The 14,746-nt window shown below is 42.6% G+C and overlaps 1 protein-coding gene across 1 annotated transcript in view; it reads left to right on the top strand.

The window, feature by feature from the left end:
* VPS37D (VPS37D subunit of ESCRT-I) overlaps positions 1–14,486 on the top strand; it is a 43,338-nt gene extending 28,852 nt beyond the window's left edge. Inside the window, exon 4 of the mRNA XM_083172078.1 lies at positions 564–14,486. Within this exon, the coding sequence (XP_083028204.1) occupies positions 564–1,355 (792 nt within the window). The 3' untranslated portion in view covers positions 1,356–14,486. The remainder of the gene's footprint in view (positions 1–563) is intronic.
* Positions 14,487–14,746: the final 260 nt, after the last annotated feature.

The raw sequence follows: 14,746 nt of genomic DNA, 5'->3' as shown, positions 1-14,746 counted from the left end.
GTCATCCATGCATTGCCATGAGAACGCCCATGAAACGCTAGGCATTCCCAAGGGCACGACTCCGCCACCACACCCCCCGCATGCACTGGTGGGTGCAAATGGGTACGGCAAACTGCAAGTTCGCCATCCCATTCGCACCCACCAGTACGCACGGGATGTGTGGCGGGGGAACGCCTAGCATTTAGAGTGTTCTTATTATAAGTGTCTTATATAAAACTGAATGATCTGTAAATATTACTTTGTTATCTATGGTTGGACATAAAAACAGATTTATGTGAAGTACCTCTTCTACAGATTCCATAAAGTTTATTCCGATGTTGATTGTCTGCAGCTAATGAAAATTTTTCTCTCCCTTTTCTCCTCAATTTTTCATTCTGTCATGTACTTCATTATAACCCTCCATATTCTTATGTCTATATTTTGTAAAATATTTTTTAACATTCATTATTTTTTCAAAAATTTCATCCATTACAATGGCATTATCTTGCTTATACCCATACTTCCCACTCTGACATGGCTCTACCTATTCCTCTCACCCTGCAACATACTCTACCTTCCACTAGGCCCTCTCCCAGCTGTTCCTGGAGGGCTCCCTTCCTCTCCTTGTGTTCCTGGATTCTTACCACTTGCTCCGGGCTCAGTGTCACATCCGCAGGATCCAGAATGAGAAGCTGCTCGAGCTTCTGGGAGAGACTCTTGAACAGGACACATTCCCCCAAAACCAGGAACTGCCTCCCGACCGGGAATTGCCCCCACAACCCACCAAACTACCCTCTGAGCAGAACCTGGCCTCAAAGCTTCAGGAACTTCCCCCACAGTCCAGAAAACTGCCCCCCAAGCAGGCCCTGCCTGTTCCTCAATCCACCAAAATGCCCCCAAACCGGGATCCTCAAATGAAGTCTCGTGATGTGGCTCCTGGGGGCAAGCAGCCTATTCGACCCAGAGAACTGCCCATCCAAACCAGCAAACTGCCCCCTGAAAGGAAACTGCCTTCCAACCCCAAGGAAAAGCCCCACAATCAGAGAGATCAGACCCCCCAGGCCTGTGCTCAATCAATCCCATCTCCTGCTGCCCCCTCACAGATGCCCCCTGCTGTATTCCGCCTGCCTCCTCTGCCGTGCGGGATGACACCTGCATTGCTGATCCCTGCGGAGGTGCTGTCTCCTTTTCAGGGTTCTAATGCCCAGTCCCCAGGTTGTGGCCCACCACTGGGGCGCAGCAACGGTCAACAGCAGCAGCCACCCCGGGCTCCTTTGCGTTTCATCACTCGCATCTACTTCCTGAGCACTCGGCACCTAAGGGTGCTGTCCAGAGCCCAGCGGCAGCAGCAGCAGCAACACCCTCCAAAGCGATAAGTGAGGAGCTGCGGGTGGACAAGGGAGTGGGGCAATTTATGGGACGGGGGACAGGGTAGTTGTCTGTGAGTCGGTGTGCGTATGAATATGCGTGTGGGTCTTTCTGCAGATGATGTTCCTTTGCCAAGGCGGGATGTTCATATGATTCTTTTCAACGTATGATTGGTGGGTGTGTCTATGTAGACTGGTTCCAAATGAGCTCTTGCGTGAGTGAAAAGAATCACTCTAGTGCGTTATCTTCGGGATGCAATGTGTGTCTGTGAATGCAATGTATACTCCGTACTTCCCCTCCTGATTGTTTACTATCTAATAATAAATGCGGAATGTCTGTGCAGACACACTGTGTATGCCGAGCACATGTAAGCGAAGGATGATGAATGTCCAAGTGTGTGTGTGTGTGTGTGTGTGTGTGTGTGTGTGTGTGGCCCTTGTCATGTACATACTGCATGCATGGTTAACGTCAGGTGAAACTGCTGAAGACAAGTGTTTAGGCCAGTGGTTCCCAAACTTTCTTGAATCGCAACACCCTAGAGCAGTGGTTCTCAACCTTGGTTCTCAAGGACCCCCAACAGTGCACATTTTCCAGGTCTCCACACAGAATCACAGGTGAAATAATCAGCTTCACCTGTGGGTCTTTTAAAATGTGTCAGTGAGTATTGAGTGCACCTGTGCACCTGCCGGGTGACCGGGAAAACGTGCACTGTTGGGGGTCCTTGAGGTCTGAGGTTGAGAACCACTGCCCTAGAGTATCATTTTCTTTTCACAGCAGCCCTAGAATAAAATTATTATTATTTTTTTTTAATTGGAATTTAAAAACCAAAAAGAAAATCTCAATTGTTCTCCTGTCATCCATAAGGTCAGTTATGTGGTGTTGTACAAAGTTGCGCTACATCTTCTGTCACATGCCCACATGTTTTATGATTGGCAGCCACTAGCTTTGGTGTTGCCTATCACTTTGACAGTAAATTATTCTATACTCCTGGACCACCAACCTGAATCACCCCTGCAAAAGCCTTGTGCAACCCCAGGGTTGGGAACCACTGGTGTAGGTTGTTCAGCTCCATGTGTTAGGATAAATTATGGCAGTGTACAATATGTGGATAATTATTAAATTAGCAGTTTTGCACTCATTATTTACTTACATGGTTAAAATTGCTATATATATATATATATATATATATATATATATATATATATATATATATATATATATATATATATATATATATATATATACAATTTAGAGTATACGTGTCATGCAGACAACGTTGGGGCCATTATATGAGATTTCAAATGTGTTTATACATTGTAATAACCAAATTACTAGCAAATGTCTAAATTTAAAGCTGATTTTATAGCATCCTCATGCAAGCTCTCTGTGTAAAGTTTTTATTTTATTTTTTATTTGAGATGTACAGTATGTTTCAGAAGAGGTGGCTTAACTGTGTTTGAGTGGCACTGTGTCTCCACCTTGTGGCTTGTTAAGATCAGTGCAGACTGTCGAACCTGTTTTCCCTGGCAGGCTGAGATACAATTTAGGCACTTCATGTGCCATTTTTTGGATGCAGGCGGAGGGACCAGGGAGCTGGGTGGGGGGACGCCGAGAGCCGGGAGCTCGGTCAGTGGGAGAAGATGAAAAAAAAAACCCATACAAATGAATGGGCAGCCACTGATTGGCTTAGAGAGCTCTCAGCCAATCAGTGGCTGTATTTATTTGTATGTTTCTTATTTTTATTCCCCCGCCGCCCAGGCTCCCCCTACCCGGCTTTAGTTGTCCCCCGGCCTGGCTCCCTCCGCCCAGCTCTCATCGTCCCCCCGCATCGGATGCGATACATCGCAAGTGATAAAAACCACCCACGATGTGCCGCTGGCGACTGCACATAAGATTTATCTTAAGGTGCAGCAAGTATGATCTCCGGCTCCAATCTGATGCGCACAGGACCCCACATTGGATCGGATGTCAAACACATGCGACTACACGATTTGTGCACCTGATCCACAGGAATCGGGTGAAATCGGGCCCAAATCGCATAGTGTATGAGGGCCTTTACAAGGTAAACTTTTTTTTCTTCAGACAGTTGTTGCAAAGATTATTTGCAAAATATATATGCTGGTTTTATTTATTTTTGCAGTTGCTTGATTTATTGTGGTTTATTGTGTCATTTTCTTTCCGTAGGCTACATTGGGATACGGTCATTAGGTCTACAACAACTAGGTCGACAAGCATTGGGTCGACACCACTAGGTCGACATGGGTCAAGGTTGACATGGATCTAGGACGACATAGGTCTAGGTCGACACAAGCATTATGTCGACATGGGCTAGGTCGACAGTCAAAAGGTCGACAAGGGGTTTTTTACAGTTTTTTAAGCCGACATGTGCCGACAGGATGTATTTCATGCCCTACCATCCACTAGGGCGTGGTGGGAGAATAAAATAGTGTGCCGAGTGTTTCGAGCAATACGAGGGGAAGTGGTGCACGTCAAACTGTGTCCATGTCGACTGTGTCGACATTTGGGTAAAAAAAACTGTGAAAAACCCCCATATCGACCTTTTGACTGTCGACCTAGCCCATGTCGACCTAGTTCAAGGTCGACCTTAACCCATGTCGACCTAGTGGTGTCGACCCAATGCTTGTCGACCTAGTTGTTGTAGACCAAACGATTCACACCCGCTACATCCTGGCTGTGTGTAATTAAACTTGTGTTGTTATACTAATTTTGCATAAAACACTGGTCCTGAGTTTGCAAAGAGGTTATATATATATATATATATATATTAATTAAAACTTTTTATTTGTATTACAACATTGTAACAGAGACTGCTGAATTATGCAGAGACATGTGGACGTGGTTCGGTTCTTTATCCAATACGCACACATCTGAATTTTGTGGATCCAAACCAAACCAAGTCCCGATTAGGATCTTCTGAGGAGATCTGAACCGAACAGATCACAGTTCAGATCTTTACAAGTTTGGGGTTTTGAAAGATCTTACCTGTTTCTATCCATTTTCAAGAAATCCAAAAACCAATATTCGAATTTGAAATTTGGATTCTGAAACCAAAACACTTGAGGGCGGTTTTGCAAAACCAAAACAGAATCCAAAGACAATTAGCAGTCTCGATGGTTCCTATAAAGAGGTAGAGGAGCATCAACAACTGTCCGGGCCAAATGTAATAGAATGTGAGAATCGGAAAGTGGGAGATTTTGGAAGAGTTTTACCATTTTTTTTTTTTAAAGCAGCAATTAGTAACATGACAAAATCAACCTGGTTTTAGGTAAATGATTGCCACTTTGAAAAAACACTTTCTGATTCTCATACCCTTTTACATTTGTCCCACAGTCTCAAAAAGGTCTGATTTGCAGCTGTCCATTACAGCTTTCAACCATATTGGCACAGTGCTGGATTGCAAATGAATACAGTTTTGATTTTCATGCTACCTTAATAAACTTGTTTTTACTTTAGGTATATTTGGGAGTAAAAACATTTTCAAAAGCAGAATACAAAGGTGACATTTTTGTGAATTTAAATTTCAAACATTCTGAGTTTTTTTCAAAGTTTTTCTTAAAATTCTACAAATTCTATTCTTAGTTGGTCGCTGTGTGCAATGGAATAATGAAGATAATTTTATGCTAAATACATGTCTGATTAAGGCTAGTATCTTAATTCTATTCATTTTAATATTAAATATATATGAGGTAGCTATCACTGAAACGGCTAAAAATAGTTTTCAAAAATAATGTGACCATTTAATATTATGTGGATAATAATAATTCAAGGTATATTATATGGAAAAATAATCTAGTGCTGTGGCTTTGCACTGTGAAACCAGTATCTATCATTAGAATCAGAAGTGGCTTAATGTGAATAAGCAGCTACTGTGACATCATACAGTATGCTGGTGTATACAGTAGTTTATTCCCTATAAATAAAGAAAAATGTAATTCATTAAGAGAAAATATACTATTTTTTACTGCCACTGCATCTTTAGAACTTGCCTGCATACTTTATTACCATGAGTGAAAGGTGCCGGGAGACTTAACAGAGGTATATTTAAATATATAGTTTCCCCCAAAGTGGAACAATCTGCAGCCAATCCCATCTGATCATCTCTACAGCAACACAGTAATGAGCTTGCTGATGTTATGGGGGGAGTGGCCTCCTCTGTTATGTGATCACATTAATGAAGACTGGCATTCTCATTCATAGAGGCCAGATGCAATAAGCTTCAAAAGTGATCAAATGGAGAATGATAAACAGCCAGCCAATCAGCTCCTACATGTGTTTGAAATATGTCAGGCAGGAGCTGATTGGCTGGTTGTTTATCACTCTCCATTTGATCACTTTTGAAGCTTAGGGGCTTATTCTGCTTGGTGCGGTTCTGTCCGCGTGCGGTCGGACGGTCGATGTTTGGTGATAGCGCATGTGCAGAGGCATATCTGCGCATGTGCGAACGCCGCGCACGTCCAAATACGGCATGAATGTTGTACACAACGAACAGGAGGAGGAGAGGGGCGTGAAGGGCTGTTTGGGCTCATTACCATATGTGTACACCCTTCGTTTCATGGGCGTTCCCATGAAAACGCGGGGCGTACGTATGGTAATGCGGCCGTGACGCACGTGTGGGGGGCGGACATATGACATAGCCGGATGCCAGCTGCCCGCCCATATCCCTGCTTTTGCATGGAGAAATGCCCGAGTGGTCTGGAGCACTCGGTGCTGCATGACCAATCGGTCCTGCATTCGATGGTCTGCGACCATCGAATGATGGGGGAGGTTCCCAGAGATGGAGGAGGTGTTCACATGATAAATCCACTCGCGCTCCGTTCGGCCAGCGTCTTACCGCATTTGGACGGAGTGAGCGATCCGTACGGAAGGTGGGCTAAGAACGCTCGGTTCCTGTCCGCAAATACGCATCCGACCGCACCAAGCAGAATAAGGCCCTTAGTGAAGCTGGCCCAATGTGAGGAGGGAAATGGAGGTTAAGGCACAGACTGAGGCATAAATAGTGAAGCGAGCATTGTATCCACAGAGCGCAGATTAAGCCTCAGATTGAGGCAAGTCTAGTACATATATGTGTGTGGGTGTGAATACTGCGGGGGAAATTTACTAAGATGTGTATTCTACTTCACATGTGATGTTGCGATGGGCAACCAATCAGAATCTACTTCTTATTTATTTAGCAGCCTCGAGAAGATAGTAGACAGGATCTGATTGGTTGCCCATGGCAACATCACATGTGAAGTAGAATAGACATCTTAGTAAATTTTACCCTATATCATAAAATACCAATACTGCTCCTCATCTCTATGGGGAGAATTGAAGTGTTTGCGCACTACCGGCGACCACTACATGGTGGTCTTTGGAGCAGCTCAAGTGGGGTATGGGTCCACATTAGGTCCACCCCTGAAAGTCAACATGGATGGAAGGTTGAAACAAGCATTAGATTGACAGCCAAAAAGACATGGTTGACATGGACACTGGACATGACATGGACACTTTATTCGGGGCACTGCGTCCCTTCGCATGGCTTGCTGCGCTCACCATGCTTCGGGCACGGTGCCTGGCTACACTCAGCACATTATTCTATTCTCCCTCCATTCCCTAGTGGATGGTAGGGAATGAAATACCGCCCGTCAGCACATGTCAGCTCAAAAAAAAAAAAAAAGTGAAAAACCACATGTCGATCTTTTGACTGTTGACCCAGCTATTGTTGACCTAATGCATTTCCACCTATTTTGGGTTTCGATCTAAGCCATGGTGACCTGCAGTGGTCAACATAACGACCTTATTCCTTCAAGTGTTGCTACATTCTGCAGCATAAGCTGGTGGTGCTGACATTACTGTTACGCTGTTATGTCCTTTTGATGGACTGGTAGCTAGTATGTATGTATGTATGTATATATGTATGTGTGGTTGTATGTATGTATATCAAATACCCTTATCTTGAACAAACTACAAACAGCTGCACCTCTAAAAGATTCCCTCTTAGTGGGACCCTGCAAACCGTAAAAAAATATAAAGAACGTTCACTGCACACACCATATATAGTACTCATTACTAATGCCATTTTGAATAATAATAACTCTGAATCATTAGTAAGAATATTCGAATTTTTTTTTATGGTATGGAATCCGTTCTTCTTGACCCACCAAAATATCCCTCTCAAAATTGACCCACTGAGAAAAATCCGGAATCATTGTTATTTTTAAGTTACAAAAGGTCATTCGTAAACCAGTTTAAAAAACTCAGTTGACATTGTTCATCCTTCCATTATAAGACTGATCACTTGTCTGTTAGTCCGGTCATAATGCCTGCCTGCAATCCTATCTCCGAAAGACGCTTCCTCTGTGTTTCCATGGTGTTCCTGCCAAATATGATGTGCCCAAGGCAGCTCTCGGTTTTCTCTTGACTAGCTATTCAACACCATTGTAGCTTTGTCACATTCCATCAATCTGAGCTCTCCACATCGTTACTTCCTGCATGCATGTTTGCCTTTTTACCTCATTAAGCAGACCAGGATCTGCATTTCAGGGTCTGTCACACACGCACACTTGGTCATCATTTTTGTACTATTCAGTTTTTAAATAAAAAAAAAAAAATTATGATAAATATTCCTACCTAGCAGGGTACAAAATTAGGTGGTGCAAATTCGAATTATTATTTATTACCAGTTATTTATATAGCGCACAAATATTCGAGAATATTTGAGCATTCACATCAGTCCCTGCCCCAGTGGAGCTTACAATCTATATTCCCTACCACACGCACACGCACACATTCTAAGGTTAATTTTCTGTTGGGAGCCAATTAACCTACCAGTATATTTTGGGATTATCGGAGGAGACCCACGCAATCACGGGGGGGAATATACAAACTCCGCACAGTTAGGAGCATGGTGGGAATTGAACCCACCATGCCCCTAACTATCATACTAACCATTACACCGCACTTGCTGCCCAATGTGTCTATTGCAATTCATGACTCATTGCAACTAATAGGATATACTGTGGGGACATCAGTTTTTCTTTTATTATATGTATAATTTTTTGGTGTGTGCCTCTTTATATTGAAATGCACCTGGAATTGCATACCTTCTATGCTTCACTCTGCAAATTAAATCTTGGTTCTGCCCCAGTAATTTGTATCCTTGCTTTTGCAAGAAATGCACTCACTCCATACATCTCCTTTCATTGGCCTTTGTAAATGTCACCTTTGTTGTTAATGTACCTTTGTGTAAATCTGAGCAAAATTGTGTAAATTTTGGCAAAATTGTGCAAAACTTGTAAACCTGGGGGGCAAATCTGTAAATTTTGGCAAAAATGTGTAAATTTTTTTGCACAGTAGGCCCAAAACTGATGCTGTGTTGTTTTGCATTTGGGAAATTTTCACCAAATTGTCAGTGATAATTTGCCTTAAGTGCGGATTCACTGATTGTATGAAGTTTGAAGAAATTGAGTGCAGACCAGTACTCAGATTGGTGCCCTACACCCTGGAGGAAGATATTTTTATTGCTCAATAAATATTTAGGAAAATACCGTCTGTAGATTCATGTATTATTATTTATAAGCTGCACTGCAAACCGGTGTGTAACATTTTAATTCCATTGTCATACATATTACATCATCCTGCTGTGTATAGGCAACAAGTATGTGCACATCAAGGCTCCAGGCACATGATTAATTGGGAAGTGCCACATAAATGCTCTTATAAGGAAGATCTTTAACCAGATCGTACATTGTACTTTGGGGGTATTCAATCTCCCGCCACTATTCCCGATGTGGGAAATAGTGGCAAGGCCCTATTCAATGCTTTCTTGCCCAACTGCATTGAACAGGGATCTCGGCAGAACGGACACGACTTTAGAAGCGGTCGGGCACATTCTACCGAGTACGGCCGTGGATTGTCGAGCTCCCAGCTGCAGCTCGATGATCCATGGCTGTATCTTGTGACCACGCCCCCTTTTGGCATTCGGCAGACGGGACATAGAATTCCGCCAGCCGATTCAGCGTCGAGCAGGCCAAGAACAGGACAGGATCCTGCATTGAATAGCCCCCTTTATGTTGCTTGCTCTACTTTGGGGAGATACCTGGAAGGGAGATTCAAGAGAAAATGTTGGATCATGACAACGCAGTTTGACATTAAACACACATTCAAGGAGAGTAGATAAATTCCCTCCCTTAAAGGGGTGCACACACGCTTTGATTTTGACAGTTTTCGATTCAATTTTGCTTATAGAAGCAAAATAAAATTGAAATTGAATTTTTTTTAAGACTCTTTCGATCCTCATTCGATTCCTCTGTATCGAGAAAAAAAATAGATTGTGCAGGCAAGGAAATATCAAATTCGATCCAGTAAATCGAATTTGTACACTTCCTTGAATGCACATCGAAGTCGATGTATCGAAATGCAGAAGTGCAGATCGAATGTGAAATCGAAAGGAAAGCAAAGGCCAAATCGAGTCCTAATGGAATCGAAAAGTAAATTGATGCGTGTGTACACACCTTAAATGTGTTGTCTGGAAAGCCTCCACTTACCAATCTATACTTCTTAAGAACAGAAAATGTTTACTAGCCTACACCACAGCTTTTCTAAGAGCTTCTCTTCTTCTATCAGAGCTCAAGAGATCTTTGAGTTCTCAAATTCAAAATTCCTGCTATGCCCTGTTGGGCATTTGATCTTTAATGAGGGACCAATGGGATGAGAGCCTGATAAATGGAGATGGCCTAAACCATGGGTCTTCAAACTGTGGCCCTCCAGATGTTGTGGAACTACATGTCCCAGTATGCCCTGACAGTTTTGGCATGCTCTTATAGGAAAAAATGTGGCCATGCATGTTGGAACATGTAGTTTCACAACATCTGGAGGGCCACAGTTTAAAGACCCATGAAACACTGGAGATGCGTGGCTCTTGTAACATGTGCGGTGCAGTCATATAATAGCATAGCAATAGCATATAATACCATGTGCGGTGCAGTCATATAATAGCATAGCAATAGCATATAATAACATGTGCGGTGCAGTCATATAATAGCACAGCACAGATTTCATTGTTATGCCAAACGTCATGAATATTGCTTGTGAACAGCGGTGTGTGTGTGTGTGCTGCGCTCTTATTTACTTTTTCATTTGTCTTTTCAAATGTCATGGTCATTAGTTATTTTTTCTTTGATTTAACAAAGAGATGTATTCTTGTGTCAGGTCTACCTGTGCGATATTCACATAACATGAATTGTAGGTTAATAAATTGAATACACGTGTGTTTCATAATACACTGTGTGTCAGGGATATAGGGGTGACATAGAAAATGTGTTAACAAAAAGTTAAAGAATGAAGACTATATTTTAATTGAAGCTGAAGTTACGATGTAAGATTTACCCTGTGCTGTTGTTTTGGTTATTATTATTTATAATGTATACAGGTTGAGTATCCCATATCCAAATATCCCTTAACCATGGTTTCCAGAATGTAATTATTTTTTTTTGCTAAAAGCACTACTGGTACATATGTTACTGGCACTACTGAGGATATGATATATTACTGGCACTACTGGGGACATGATATACTGTAAAACTGGCACTACTGAGGATATGATATATAACTGGCACTACTGTGGATATGATATGTAACTGGCATTACTGGGGACATGATATGTAACTGGCACTACTGAGGCTTTGATATGTAACTGGCACTACTGAGGCTTTGATATGTAACTGGCACTACTGGGGACATGATATGTAACTGGCACTACTGGGGACATGATATGTAACTGGCACTACTGAGGCTTTGATATGTAACTGGCACTACTGGGGACATGATATGTAACTGGCACTACTGAGGCTTTGATATGTAACTGGCACTACTGAGGATATAATATGTAACTGGCACTACTGGGGACATGATATGTAACTGGCACTACTGAGAATATATGTAACTGGCACTACTGAGGCTATGATATGTAACTGGCACTACTGAGGCTATGATATGTAACTGGCACTACTGAGAATATGATATGTAACTGGCACTACTGAGGACGTTATATGTAACTGGCACTACTGGGACATCTGTAATTGGCACCACTGGGGAAATAACTTGTAATTGGCACTAAATATGTGCAAGAAAATGATTGCCATTCAAAATCAGTGCCTGAGATAGTACACAAACCTTGTTTCATGCACAAATAAAATATATTTGTGTGTATTTCATGTGTTTATTGTGTTTCAACAACATAAATGCAAGATACCTCAAGATACTTCATTGAAATATAAAAATGTTCCAAAATACTGAATAATCCCTTATCCAAAATTCTTCTGGTTCTGAGCATTTTGGATAAGGGATACTCAACCTGTATTATTCAAGTTTTTATCTATTATGGTGATTTAAGAAGAGTCATTTTGTACCAAAAAGAATCTGAGGGGTATATTTACTAAAGTACAGGTGCAAATAGCCACCAATCATATTCTACTTATCATTTATATATCAAGTTCTAGAATCTGGTTGCTACGGGCAACGTCTACACTTCTAGAAACCTGCACTTTAGTAAATACCCTGTATACCTCCTAGAGCAGGGATGGCCAACTAGACAGAGACAACCCAAAAATATATTTAGGGGTGCCCCTGAGCCAACATCATGCGTGTGCCAAAAATAGGGCATGGCCTTGTGTCCACTAGACCATGCGCCTGGTATAAAGTACATTCTGAAAAAGCAAGATCCAACATAAAATACAATGAAAAAGCCAGATTCATATAGCAAATGTCCGCTCCAGCACCAGACCAACCTTATGACCTGTCTGACCCCCGACTAGGTTCCCTTCCCAGTGAGGGGGAATGGAGTCGCATGTGATACATGACATGCGATCATGCCAACTGGGAAGGTCCCGTTGGCTCAAGGGATGGGGCGGGGGGCATATATTGCTGTGATACATTGCAGTAATGTATGGCCACCTTTAGGACCGCCAGAAGCCTCTTGAAAATGGCACTAGTCACAGGGACCAATCTAATACCTGGTCCAGCTGGCAGGCAACCAAGAGTGATGAATGGGAGACAGTTGCATGCCGTGTACCGCCGGCTCCTACAGCTGCTGCCGTTATCACACAACAGAGGAGAGAGATGGGGCACACTGTCACTGGCTAGTCTGCACACTATCTGGTACACTGCTCACAAGGCAGGAAACTCAGTGGAGGCTGTCAGTGTCAGAAGCCGCATGCGACTCAAGAGCCGCGGATTGGCCACCGCTGCCCTAGAGTATATTGTTTATATTATATTATATTAGAGAGGGTTATAACCAACAGGTTAGAATTACCATGTATTCGAGTTATATCTTCTAGCAACTCACAAGCTGGCAATGCATACATGTACTGTAAAACAGGTACAGGTTACCAACAATGGGGTACATTCAATGCCACCGACTAGGAGGTTTGTATGGCGAGGATGGCTTGTTTTTGGCAAGGATTTCTGAAAACAAGCCATCATCGCTGTCTAACACCCTCGCCGGCTGCTTGCTTGCTGTGTTCCGCCGTTTTCACCTCCTGAAAAAGAACCAGCGAGGTGGAAACGCCAAGTGAAGGGCGAGCGACAGTATCGGCACTGCTCGCTGTATAGCTTGCTGGCACCATTGAATATACTCCAGTGTCTCCATTTTATCAACCATTGCAGAAAACATGCTTACGTTTGCTTCAGCATAAATGTCATTGTTTCCTCTTTAAAATATAAAATATTCAGACGGCCTGAGAAGATAACGGCTGTATAAAACTTCACGTCCAGTACATGAAATAAAGGCGACCTCTGACCTGCCAGCTGCTGTTGAAATACATGTCCCAGATTGCAGTGCCAGTTTATGTGTCATTGGCAGTCATGGCATTCTGGCACTTGTAGTTCTTAAGTAGGTGGGCAACCACAGATTGCCTAAACCTGGTGTAATCCACATAGTTAATGGACAACCATAAAAAAAAACTAGAATATAATTATGTCATGATAGAGGGTATCATGGGAGTTATAGGAAATGCACGAAAAGCCTAAGCTGCCAGTATCACTGACTGCCGAGTGCAGAACTACAGTATGCATGGCAATAGTGTGTCCGATGGGAAAGTCTAAACTCATCTAAATGCTGACTGGCCCGTGAGAAAGAATGTTTGACTATTTATTTATTCTTGTCGCAAGTAGACTTATGGTATGCGGCCATATGTAACTACACATGGCAGCAGCAGGTGTTTAAATATTTTTTAGTGTGGCTGTGATTATATTTTCAAGTCTCTGGCTGTGTGTCTGCCCGTATGTGTGTGCTAGTGTCGATGAGTGTGACCGGAAACTAGGATGAGATTCACTTTCTGTCAGTCATGCAGTGTGCGCTGGTGTGTGTGTGTGGCAGCTTATGCTGTGTGGTGATGGATGATGGTGTGCATTATGGGATTTAGTGTATACACAGTGATGTCTGCCAGTGCGCAGTAGCAGTGGCACCCCTAGAATGTCAGTATGTAAGTGTGTGCAGTGAGGCTCTGCGGATGAGGGTTCAGACGCCTCTCTTTCTGTTTCTGTGTGAGCACTGCGTGTTGCTCAGTCTGCGCAGTAGTTTGGTTGCTGTAACTCTTTATGATCCTCTGACATATACAAATAAATCCTGTTTCTTTCGCACCTTGGTTTCCAATCCTATCTTATCTGTTTGATTTCTTTGATACTAAACCATCTCTCTGTAGCGTCATCCCAAGACCCCCCGGACGGTGGTATCTGTTACGGTACAGTTGAGGGCACCTCTTCTCAGCTGGAGAGCCTGGTCCTCTCTCATTTCCTCTAATTGCTGCCCAGCAGTTTTCACTTACACTCCTCACTCATTGACTAATTAGGGTGGTTAATGATCTGTACACTTTGTTAGAAGTTTTTTTTTTTTTTTAAACAGCCGCTATCTGGCCTCATTCTGCCTCTGTAAAAAGTGTTGCTGCATACTGACCATAAGACACGCGACGTGGGCCCAGATAAGCCTCTAACAATACCTTGATGTGTTTGTGTTTCTCAGATTTTTCAGAATGCAGTACCTAATGTATAACCGTTTAGGGAGTTTTATATCAAAAAGAGACAAAAAACAAAAAATTTCTCATGTGTTTGTTAAAAGGCAATAAAATGCTTTCTATGAAAAATGACATGTGCCCGCTGTCCTAGTTAGAGATATCTGTGGTTTCCATATGACAGTCTCCTTGGTGTTCCAGATACTGGTCAGAGTTTTATTAAATAGTTCTAGAATCACTGAATTAACAATATTTCTGTATGTAATGGCGCCTGATTACCAGGTTCATGGCGGTTTCTTGCTGGTTCGACCCAATAATTGGTGCGATGTGAAAGGGGTTACCGGATACAGCTAACCAGTAGCAACATGGCAATACGAACCGGGTAAAAAGAA

Source organism: Crinia signifera, chromosome 2 (genome assembly GCF_055691185.1).
Source record: "Crinia signifera chromosome 2, ASM5569118v1, whole genome shotgun sequence".
Taxonomy (NCBI): Eukaryota; Metazoa; Chordata; class Amphibia; order Anura; family Myobatrachidae; genus Crinia; species Crinia signifera.
The sequence above is the reverse complement of the archived record's forward strand: the minus strand, read 5'-3'. Positions and strand labels throughout refer to the sequence as shown.